We start from the raw sequence: 10,573 nt of genomic DNA on the forward strand, positions 1-10,573 counted from the left end.
TGGAATTACGAAAAGTAACGATATCGCGCGGACTAAATTACAAAAGAAAGATAAAACAGTATTGATACAGATGTTCTTCGATTATCTATAACGGTCAAATCTAGAAAACATCAATGTTAATTTGTTTATTCAATTGGCGAGCCGATGCCACGTAAAAATATAAAATTATGTAGCAGTACTTCATTCGTTACAGCTGTTACATATCAGTTCTTCTGAAATTTTTGATCAGTATAGAGTGATTAAGACAAAGATTTATTGAAGTAATTTACAATATTTTTAAAATATCGTGTTATACTTTGTTATACGTTTTTATATCATGATTCTTGTCACGCGCATTTAATTTAATCTGCAAAAGCGATAAATAATAATAGTACATTTTAATGTCTTCGCAAAGGCCAAACATAGATTTACGCGTGGATGGAATTTAACGCAGAGGTATTATATAGGTTTTCGTCGAATTATTAGTTTAGGTCGTTATCAGGTAACTCCTGAACGAAGTTATCCTATCGTACATATACGGTCTGCGTGTCAGTAATTACGAGCGATGATAATGTCGCCACACGTAGAAAATGAACATGAATATTCCATTTCAACAGGTGAATACCGTTCGTACTTGACTACGTGTTCTTTTTTTCCTCTATTCTCGTTGCAGCTATTGTTTTCTGCCATAGAAATGACTATAATATCATCGTTCTATTGTAAGTATGCAACATTTTTTATTGTATAAAATTACGTAACTGTTCAGATAAAAGAATTTTATTCGGGAATACTGTCAATCAATATGTTCATATTGTCAAACTAACGCCAACGTTTGAATTATCAGCCTGATCCATCGATCCTAACGATCAACAAACTTTTCACTTGAAAGTTTGTTCGTTCGGCTCGAGTTATCAGGTTGAAAGGATACACTTCAATTTTAATTATATATTAAGAGGTGCTGGACTTTTGGACATATTTCTGCAGATATTTACGGTAATCTGCCGCACGTTGCTGTAACTCTTGATCAGTTGGCGTATACGCAGCGTAAGTCCTTAATCGTGCTTTTGTGAGTTCCAAGTCCTAATTTTGAAAACTCCTTTTAGCTTTTAATGTAACGAGTTTCGTTATGGTAACTGCTGATTACGTAATATGTTGCACTTTTATTTTAAAACATGCATAATATAAAGATCATTATACCTTTAGAAATTTTGTATTACGAATCAAAGATTCTTCTAAATTTATACGAAAAATAGGCGTTAAAAATCTGTTTTTGTTTTGTTCTTCCGAAGAAACAATATTGTCCACTTGTGCCGACGTCGCCATTGTTTATGATCTGTATTTCTAACTAATTATTTCATTTAACTTTCGTGCAAGACTTAAGGAAGAATATATGGTCATAATGTACTGTAGTGTATTTGGTTTCTATAGAAATATGGTGCGGCGATGTAACGTGTAATCGATATTGACACTCACTCAAAAAATACATACGTAATAAATTCACGTGCTTCAAAGGATAAAGGATTATTTTATTACATTTTAAAATAAATAAATTATATTTAACAAAATCAATATTCATATTCCTACATATGAAATTATTATATATTTAAGAATACGTGCAAAATGTATCAGATTTAATATAATAGAATTTTAAGAAAGAAAACAAAACTTTGTTTCTATTTTTCTGTCTAATATTTCCCTGTGATATTCCCTATTCCACTTACTCTTCGAAATTCTGAGATGTTGGCTATGAAGGAAAATATTTATAATTATAATAGTGTAATTACAAAATTTAATACAACTTTTAATACTTACAAGAATGTATATGTGACTCGGTATTGACCTCTCTACTACTTCCGAAAGTCGAACTTTATTTAACTTATATTCTTCGTCTACGTATAAAGTATAGATAAAATTAAATATTATGTGATTATTAAATATTTATTAATACACAAAATTCTTACCAGCAGGAACTGCTAAAGATAACGTGGGAAGTTGTACAAAACCTGCTACCAGCGGTCGTAGAATCCATTCAACCTTTCTTTCATTTTGTGGAAGTATGTATATATCAACCTACAAAATCGAATAGTCTCAAGTAATAACGGGCACCAGGGATATATTTAGTTTGTGTATTTTTAAACGATTAATTACCTGTTTTTGTCCAGCAAACATAAAGGCATCACTAGCTTCCATAATCAATCGTAATGTAAGCATATAATCAGAATGATTTTTTATGTAATACGATACAAGTAATGGCGTGCGAACCCAACCATGAGCTGGTAATTTAGCTTCTAAGCCAATAATCGCATCTTCGACCCGCAAAGGAGCTAAGGTAACGCTGCTACTGGTTTCTAACGCAGTTTCATCGTTTGCACTACAATAACGTACATTATTTGTAAAGCTTCAATTATCTTATAACTTCGTATAAATTATTACCGTTTCCATTTAATAGTATAGACTCCTGTACTAGCAGGTTGCTCACCAGCTACTTTTGGTATCAAACAGTATGAGTCTGTGGCTGTTTCATTTTTAGAAAGGGTAATACCAGTTAAAATAGAACTTGATGGATCTGCATTTGCTCTTTCTATAGAATCTCCCTGAATAATGATAACATATGTTATTAATATGACATAAAATAAGAACTAAATAAAGAATAATATTATTTACCAATTCTATAGAAGTACTTATAATATCTATAGGCCATGGAGAAACACAAGAAATGTGAGGCATTATTATAAACGGTTCATCGATGAAACCCTTTGCTAATGGTTCAAAGAGCATAGTGTAAAATAACGTTGATATTTCAAATGGCTTTGTCACTGATAACGAATATGTTAATTCTTTAGTTCCTTTGATATTTTCAGCTCTTGAATATTTTACCTATAATAATAAGGTTACAGAAATTATTATATTACTTATTTGTAGTTATGAGATGATAAAATATACCTTTATGTGAATATTTCGATCGCTAACTTTATGAGCTCTGAAGTAGACAATTTGATGTGTACTAGAATTGTTTCCTAAATTATCAATCGACATTGATATTGTAGATTGTTTATTCTGCATTGTTAAACTTAATTCCGCTAAAATATAATGAAATTTAAATTTACTGTAGATGATCGTATAATCTTGAATATTTTATTGGAATATATATACTTGACTGTTCATTTGTTCCATCCGGCATAAGTGCTACAGTTAAGAGTGCCGACACTATATTTTTATTAGCAGTAATAGTTATTTTAATGGGAAGCCATTCTCCTACAAGCGCTGGATTATTTGATTCTGCACTTATACTGAGACTAGATTCTTCTTGTTTAATCTCTGTACTGACTAGTGGTTGTATTGTTTCAAATTCTCCTCTACTGTTATAGACATAAAATGCATTAATTTACTGGCAAGTATTTGAAACGTCTTGTACGTACCGAAGTTGTTGAATTTCAGGACACAACAGACTCAAACAATTTGTTTCTCTTTCCATAGCAGAAAACCTCAAAAGAATGCAACAAGATTCGTCGTTACCCATATATAATGAGATAGTGGTGATGCGTATTTCGATATTATCATTTTGTTGAGGTGCTTGAAATTGGTGAAGAAATTTCTTCATTTCTTTCCCATGAAATGTGAGATCGCTCTGTTTAGCATCAGTAACATTCAACTCTGAATTATACCCTGGACTACTAATTGTTACTGATATTTTGGAAAATTCAACATTACCACTGTACAAATTTCTAAAAATTACAGCATAAAATCATGTTGGAACTCAATTCCTTTCATATTTGAAATAAAAATTAAATATAATTACCTAATAATAACTTCTACATCAATCATAGAATTAACAGCATATTTTGGTTGTAAAAACCTTGCTTTGACCTCTATAAAGGAACTCATGTTGCTATCATCAATTGTAAAAACAAGTGGTTCTGACTTATTAAGTTCCACTACCCATTTTTCTAATGCAAGATGTTTCATGTCATCAGGCAAATCAGGTTCCGGATTTGGAGGTTGTTTCTATGGTTTCATTTTAATATTTTATTTTATGAATTATCAATTAGTAGATAAACTTACTTACATGAAGGATATTGATAATGTTATTATAAACGGCAATTTTGTAATCTTCTGAAAATGTAGCGGAAGGTCCTAAAGCTTCAAACGCTAATGTGATGTATTCTTGAATGCTTGTCGATAGATACGCTGCTCGCAAGGCATTTTTTAAGATATTTGTGATTAAGAGGGGCCACCGTTCACCGTGATATTCCCACAACATGTGCGTCAATAATCTGGCCAATCAAATTTTATGATTTTGATGTTAAGTTATGAAATAAGTCTAGAGGAAATAATGTTAGGATCAATGATTTGACTAACGAATAATAAAATTTTTTTTTGATTGCTTTGACAAGTGTTGACAAATATAGTTATTAAAATTTCGACTTACGTCAAAACTTTCCCATAATCCTTACAATTATAATATTCGTCGGCCATTTGTACAACTGAAACACAATCATTGTATATAATGTATGACCAAAAATTTCTTATAATAAATAGATAAACATATTATACCTAACACTCTCCTCATTCTTGGACATCTGTACAATTTGAATTGGGAAATTGCATTTCCTAACAAGCTAATAATTATTTGCTGAAAACAGATGAATTATATAAATAGAGTTAAATATTAAAAATAAAAAATAGTGAAAATTCTCCTTACAGAATGATCGACTGTATATTTTTCTTTATACTGCAAAGCTTGTATAGCAACAGCTTCTTTTACTGGATCTGGAGACTCAGTACCTAATTTTCCCGGACGCCATGGTCGTTGTCCATAGAATTCTAGCTTCTCTTCACCAGCTAAGGGATCTGGTTCTGGATAAGTATTAACATTCTAAAACAATTATGATATATATACATATATATATTGATTATATTTACAAATTTTATAACTTGTTTTATTTATTAAACATATTGATTCTCATACCTGGCATAGTTCTTTGCAACTTGCTTGCCTCAAACTTGCATGATGAGCAGCTGATTGAAAATAATACCCAGGATGTTGAGTTTGAACAGCGGGTAATCCTTGCCGAATAAAATCATCAAATAATTCTGCAAACGTGGAAAATTGACTACACATCCAGGCATGATGTTCAAACATTAGTTTCTTTGGACCTGTCCATGACTTGAAACTACAACACCAATTCTATATTATTGTAATATTCTTATTATATATTCTTCATTGTACTTATTATTGCTGACCTGTCAGTATGATATCTAAAGTGTCCTACTGCATCTTTAGGAGCATTTAAATTAAACATTATTTTACATATTTTATAATTTATGAAAGAAGCAACAATTTTAATTTCCATTACATTTGTATCTGTTATTTGTAATTCCAACAAGCTACTAAGTGCTTGGTTATAGTGCCTACAAAATAATTTGATCTCTTAGTTAAAAACATATCACTTATCAACATTATTAAACTTACTTTAAAGCTAAATTTTGATCCTGTTTTAATTCATTCAGAAAGGCCATTTTAAACTGATGACGTACGAATAAATGTTTGTGTTCTCTTTTATGCATTCCTTTATTAATTTGATCCTTGTGACCTTTAACAATGCGATATTCATGATGATAAAATGTCTGTGCCAAATCATACAATGCATTTTCCAACCTATAATAATATTTAAATACATATAATAAAGCATGTAATTAAAAAGTAAGTAGATACATATGGTTAATTTAGCAGCTACCTAGATATGTAGCCTAATAAGTGATCTCCATGTGGTAAAATATATAATAATTTTGGGGATAATTCACATGCACCACAAACTGCTGTAGCACGCTCAGTTGCTGTAGTATCTTCAGAGCCTGGTAGAGGCTGTGTACATTGTTGTATGAGTACCACAGCTATTTTAGTGGTCCTTCCATCCAAAGCATTTCTAAAATGATAAGCTAGTAAAATAGTTATAATATTCACCACTATATATGTTATCTGATAGAATACAAACCTAAATGATTGAACTCTAGAAGCACATTCCATTTTCTTTTCATTCCACTGTGGATCATTCCAATCCAAATCATAAAATACAACCACAACTGCTGGAACTTCATTGAGGTATTTATTCATCCAGTTGCGTTTTAATATTCCCTTAGGTGTATACCAATCATATGAATTTCGCTGAAAAATATATAAGTCCATTTAGTTATTATTAACATGTCCTACAACTGGTATATTCAGATGTAATGTAATATACCTTAGGTTTTACTGTAGGAAACTCATGTGAAGGACCTAACAATTTAAATTGTATTGCAGAACTGTCTAATCTTCTGTTATTACTAAATGCTCCCCAAATAGAACGGTGTACACTATTTGTAATATCCAAGCCAGTTAAACCAATAAGAGCTAATGGCTTAGTTGTTAGTTCTACTGGTAACTCAAACATGATTAAAGATTCACTGCAAAAGAAATGAAAGTAGAATAATTTGATTAATAACTATAAACACTGTATACTTCTATTATTGATTAGAAATTTTTTCTAATATTTATTTACATTTATTCAAATACGCCTAATTATTTACTCAATGAACTACATCGAAAACAAAATTATTAAATAAAAATTTATATAGCGTACAAAACTACTTTGTACTGCTCAATATAACTTGTACTTTGACAGTTTAGGTTATGTATTACTGTTCAACCATGTTTAACGCAAGCATACAGAACTATGTTGCTATATGTCGATGCTATTCAATGATGGTTATGTGATCATGATTCACTAATGCCACCTAGCGATGTCACATTGTAAAAAACTACCGTATGCAAAGGTGGATCTTTGATACAGGAATAATAAACTAACAAATTCGTTTAAATAAAACCATTTTATTCACAGTAAAGTAATCTGTTTAAATAATATCAGAAGCATTTAATACTTCAGACTCTTTATCTTCCTCCATAGCATTTAATTTACTTGCAGAACCGGGAGAATTTAATTTCGTCTGTTCAGGTGTTAATCGAACCGTTGTACCATGTCGACTGTAATCTTCAATCTCTCCTACTGGTCGTTCAAACTCTTCTTCAACCACCCTCTTCTTGCATCTATTCTGTAATTCCAAATTCGTTACGTTCGTAACTAATTCTATTTAACATTATTCTATTCTATTTACCTGAAGAAGTTTCAAAAACTCTTCCCGAAATTCCTTACTACATAGAAAGTATATAACAATATGGACAGCAAAGTTGCAAAGTTCAGTAACTGCAGCGAACGTTCTAAACAAGAGATAACCAACGTCCGCAATGTCATAATTATGATATAAAAATGGGAGTAGTATGGATGGTATCATCGTCAGGATAAAGCATACCGCCATCACTGACATTAGCGTAGCTAAATGTTGTTCTTCCCTGTAATGTAATTCGTACAATAAACTGGTGGATGGCGATTTAATGCATATGATTGCTTCGACTTTACTGTGTCCTAGTTACTTAAAAATTTCTTCGATACGGTACCTATACCCCCGATTGCGGCTTAACAAGGATGTCTCCGGAACATTCGCAGTGCGAAACTTCTCAGAGACCGACTGAAATTCTTTCTTCTTAGCATTCAGATGTAAAAATCTCTTCACCACGAAACTGTTCAGCAGAAAAAGAATGATCGTCGGACCAAGACGTAGCGTGATCTCCATGATCCAAATGTAAGCGATCCATAGCGTATGCCGGGTGACGGAAATGTTTTCGCGTAACGTGAAAAGAGTACCGGTATTCTCTTGTAACTCGTACACTGTTCTCATACCAGTTAACGGTGCACTCGCCTGTATTACAATCAAAATTGTAATTTATATTCATGTAGTGTACATTGATAGTAATTGATATGTCTGTACCGCAAATCCCACAATGAAGGAACACAAGACGAAAGAGCGGACACTTTTACGTGCATTTCTGCTGCGGATACGCGCAGGGAAGAAAATAAAAATATATCGATCGACGATTAAGCAGGTCATAATTAAGATGCTAGATATAGCGAAGGTGTTCACAGCCACTAATTCCAAATATGCATGGTAAAAAACAGACGGGTAATTATTCTTCATACCGTATCCTAGTCGAACAACTGAAACGGAATATTTAACTTTACTTTGATGTTTTACTTTGATATTTTGATGAAAATATAACAATGTTATATTTTCGATTTTGTTGTGTATGTTGTGATACAATGATGGACAGATGGGTTTGTTAAAGAGCGGGCACCGGAGGGTCTAAGCAGAAGAAGAGTCTAAAGAGGATCTAGAGAGGGCTGAGGCATTTGAAAATTCCAATGTTTCGAAATATTGTTCAACAATTCCGAAGTCTCAAAATCGTCTCGGTAACGAATATAGTAGCCTGCAAATTACCCATCGGTATCCATCACTGTTACATTACGTACAAATGGGTATCCAAGATGTGAGAACACCGATATGCGCTAATGCGAGTCCCTTAAGGTACAAATACGCGATTCCTCGGAACTGCGGTGTCGATAACACCAGGAGAATTAAAAGATTGCCAAAAATGCCGGTGGTCACGATCGTTGGAATCATTATTCTATGAATAATCCTCAACAAGGACGTGGATTCGTGAAGAACATTTTTGTTCGTGTCGATTATAACGTTCCAGGTAGAATTTTCACCCCCGCAACATAAGAGCGTTCTAAAAAAATGTTATAAATATTTTTAAAAATATATTACAAAACTTAACATGGAAATCTCATCGCTGAAGTTTAAAATAGCTTTAAAAAATACCCTTTAAGTATTCCTGTTAGCATGACGAAAATTATTTATTTTAAAGACACTCGAAATATTAAAAATTACATTAAAAATTTGGCAATTAAAGATATCTATTGTTATCAATAATTTGATTGCACTTGTTTTGTTATTTTCATTTAATCACTTAGCCGAAGCCGACACAATGGGAGCACAACAAGTTCTGCAAAATTCATCCACGATGAACTCACCACGCTGATTCCTGAGAAAAGCCAATATCGCGCATGCTCTCACCAAGGTTGACTTATTGTTGTGCCCGAAGTATACATATTTACTTGTGCATTATAATTATATTCCAGCACCCTTCGTCGGGTTAACTCGATTGAAAATGCAGTAAAAGCGCGTACAACGATAAAGTGGATGGTTTTTCGCTTCCGCTCGAATGACAGTTGCGCTATATTGGTAAATTAACTGATGATTGAGAAAGTTTGAAATTACTTTTAAATTGTTTCTTTCTATTTATTGTGCTATTTTCTCTCTTCAGTTTCTGAAATCAACTTCTGGAGTTTACAGATGACGTATAAATTATTAAACATCTAACTTTAAATGAAGAAATTAACAAAGATATTACTGAACAGTAATAAAAGTACTTATGCAATATTAAGACCAATAGCCACGTTCAAAATATATGCATTTACAAGTAATTTTCATCTCCCGATGTATCTGAAAGAACAGAAGCTTGTAAGGATAATTTTTTTCTTAGTCAGATAATTTTAAACGAAGAATGGCGTGCTAATATAAACATGAAGTTTTTCCATCGATACCCAAAAGTGTTTTTGAAAAAACGAGGAACTCTTCCAAGTGGAAAACGTCATTAGAGATATCCCTTACACTCGATTGAGTATTCATTGGGGCGACCAACGAAAACGCAAAGCTAGCATGTAAACTTGGTAGACTCTGAAACGACGTCACGTCGATTAGAAATTTATTATATCCGGAAACGGTTAACAATACTTCAACTACTCTGCAGGTATCTTACTATAATTAAATATCAAATTCCTAAACTTTAAAGTTTTCTAACTGAGAAATTCACTATCCGCATCTTCATCCGCACATCCTTACGAGTGCAATTTCTCATTATCTTTTTAATTAATTTCTGTATTTTCATATTCTTATTAAAGTGAAAGATAGTTGATGGTAATAAATGTTTTACTATCTTACCATTAAAAGCACTATGATATAATGTCACACTCAGTTGGTATAGTAGATGATATACATATTTATCATAATTATAATTTAGCATTTTGCTGGTAGATGACATAAGAGTATTATTTTATGGCGGCACTCCTGAAAATTATTGACAAAGTCAGGGAATAAAGGAAAGTATATTCACAAATACTTACCTAGACAATTGACATCATATAATACCTTTAAATTTCTGTTATTATGCATCTAAAGTAGAAACGTGTTTTCAGATTATTAAATTAATTTACTAACTTATACCTTACAATCCCGCCACATTTCCTCTGTTGCCAGTACCCAATTTGATTATGAATGAGAGCTTTAATGTTGCAATAATAATATATTAAATTTTACAATAGTATATTGCAATTCCAATTATAAGTAGACAATACATTCTATTTGTGCTATTCTTATTTTCTGCATTGAATTTTGAATTCGCATCAACAGGTTGCGACCTGTTGTCTCTGTAGTCTTACATTACTACCAATATCACAAATTTAATTTGTACAATAAAGTATTATAAATGTGTATTAAAATTATTTTTCGTCCATGTAAGTATTAAATATTGCACACAGTTTAAAATGAATTTAATTGAAGTTTAAATATAAACCCTTATTTACTAAATACAGTTATCTTT

At 31.9% G+C, this 10,573-nt stretch overlaps 3 protein-coding genes across 4 annotated transcripts; all 3 read right to left on the minus strand.

Annotated features, from left to right (window-relative positions):
* Positions 1-740: 740 nt before the first annotated feature.
* Positions 741-1,319, minus strand: LOC105664061 (uncharacterized). Its single transcript, XM_012296985.2, has 2 exons — positions 1,177-1,319; positions 741-1,059 (listed from the first exon to the last, which is right to left on the minus strand). Exons 1-2 carry the CDS (start codon positions 1,300-1,302, stop codon positions 928-930), a joined length of 258 nt encoding a protein of 85 aa, XP_012152375.1. The 5' UTR covers positions 1,303-1,319; the 3' UTR covers positions 741-927.
* A 165-nt stretch (positions 1,320-1,484) lies between these two features.
* Positions 1,485-6,700, minus strand: gry (trafficking protein particle complex subunit 11 gry). 2 transcript variants are annotated; one of them, XM_076530505.1, is made up of 21 exons: positions 6,519-6,700; positions 6,222-6,423; positions 5,976-6,145; positions 5,718-5,906; positions 5,453-5,638; positions 5,224-5,391; positions 4,949-5,153; positions 4,682-4,855; positions 4,534-4,612; positions 4,409-4,463; positions 4,046-4,253; positions 3,779-3,984; positions 3,399-3,704; positions 3,133-3,335; positions 2,923-3,059; positions 2,644-2,856; positions 2,413-2,573; positions 2,128-2,350; positions 1,941-2,049; positions 1,792-1,868; positions 1,485-1,723 (listed from the first exon to the last, which is right to left on the minus strand). In XM_076530505.1, the coding sequence occupies exons 2-21, from the start codon at positions 6,408-6,410 to the stop codon at positions 1,697-1,699; spliced, it is 3,285 nt and encodes a 1,094-aa protein (XP_076386620.1). In that variant the 5' UTR covers positions 6,411-6,423; positions 6,519-6,700; the 3' UTR covers positions 1,485-1,696. The 2 variants fall into 2 exon arrangements, with proteins under 2 accessions (XP_076386620.1, XP_003708231.1); XM_003708183.3 differs by having other exon boundaries at positions 3,133-3,338.
* A 127-nt stretch (positions 6,701-6,827) lies between these two features.
* LOC100881626 (putative G-protein coupled receptor AH9.1) lies at positions 6,828-10,470 on the minus strand. Its single transcript, XM_003708182.3, has 6 exons — positions 8,734-10,470; positions 8,382-8,641; positions 7,843-8,069; positions 7,472-7,773; positions 7,132-7,366; positions 6,828-7,068 (listed from the first exon to the last, which is right to left on the minus strand). The coding sequence occupies exons 1-6, from the start codon at positions 8,754-8,756 to the stop codon at positions 6,871-6,873; spliced, it is 1,245 nt and encodes a 414-aa protein (XP_003708230.2). The 5' UTR covers positions 8,757-10,470; the 3' UTR covers positions 6,828-6,870.
* Between the last annotated feature and the right edge of the window lie 103 nt (positions 10,471-10,573).

This window comes from Megachile rotundata, chromosome 4, assembly GCF_050947335.1.
Source record: "Megachile rotundata isolate GNS110a chromosome 4, iyMegRotu1, whole genome shotgun sequence".
Classification (NCBI taxonomy): Eukaryota; Metazoa; Arthropoda; class Insecta; order Hymenoptera; family Megachilidae; genus Megachile; species Megachile rotundata.

Excerpts from the sequence above, each read along its gene's own strand:
- LOC105664061 (XM_012296985.2), bottom strand. The coding sequence starts at position 1,302 with ATGGCGACGTCGGCACAAGTGGACAATATTGTTTCTTCGGAAGAACAA. Across the intron at positions 1,060-1,176 it reads GTAATACAAAATTTCTAAAG|GACTTGGAACTCACAAAAGC; the intron begins GTATAATGATCT and ends TTTCAAAATTAG.
- gry (XM_003708183.3), bottom strand. The coding sequence starts at position 6,410 with ATGTTTGAGTTACCAGTAGAACTAACAACTAAGCCATTAGCTCTTATT. Across the intron at positions 5,639-5,717 it reads TTATTAGGCTACATATCTAG|GTTGGAAAATGCATTGTATG; the intron begins GTAGCTGCTAAA and ends ATATTATTATAG. Across the intron at positions 1,869-1,940 it reads ATCTTTAGCAGTTCCTGCTG|ACGAAGAATATAAGTTAAAT; the intron begins GTAAGAATTTTG and ends CTTTATACGTAG.
- LOC100881626 (XM_003708182.3), bottom strand. The coding sequence starts at position 8,756 with ATGCTAACAGGAATACTTAAAGG. Across the intron at positions 8,070-8,381 it reads CACATCTTGGATACCCATTT|TTGTTCGACTAGGATACGGT; the intron begins GTACGTAATGTA and ends ATTCCGTTTCAG. Across the intron at positions 7,774-7,842 it reads CCTTCATTGTGGGATTTGCG|GCGAGTGCACCGTTAACTGG; the intron begins GTACAGACATAT and ends ATTGTAATACAG.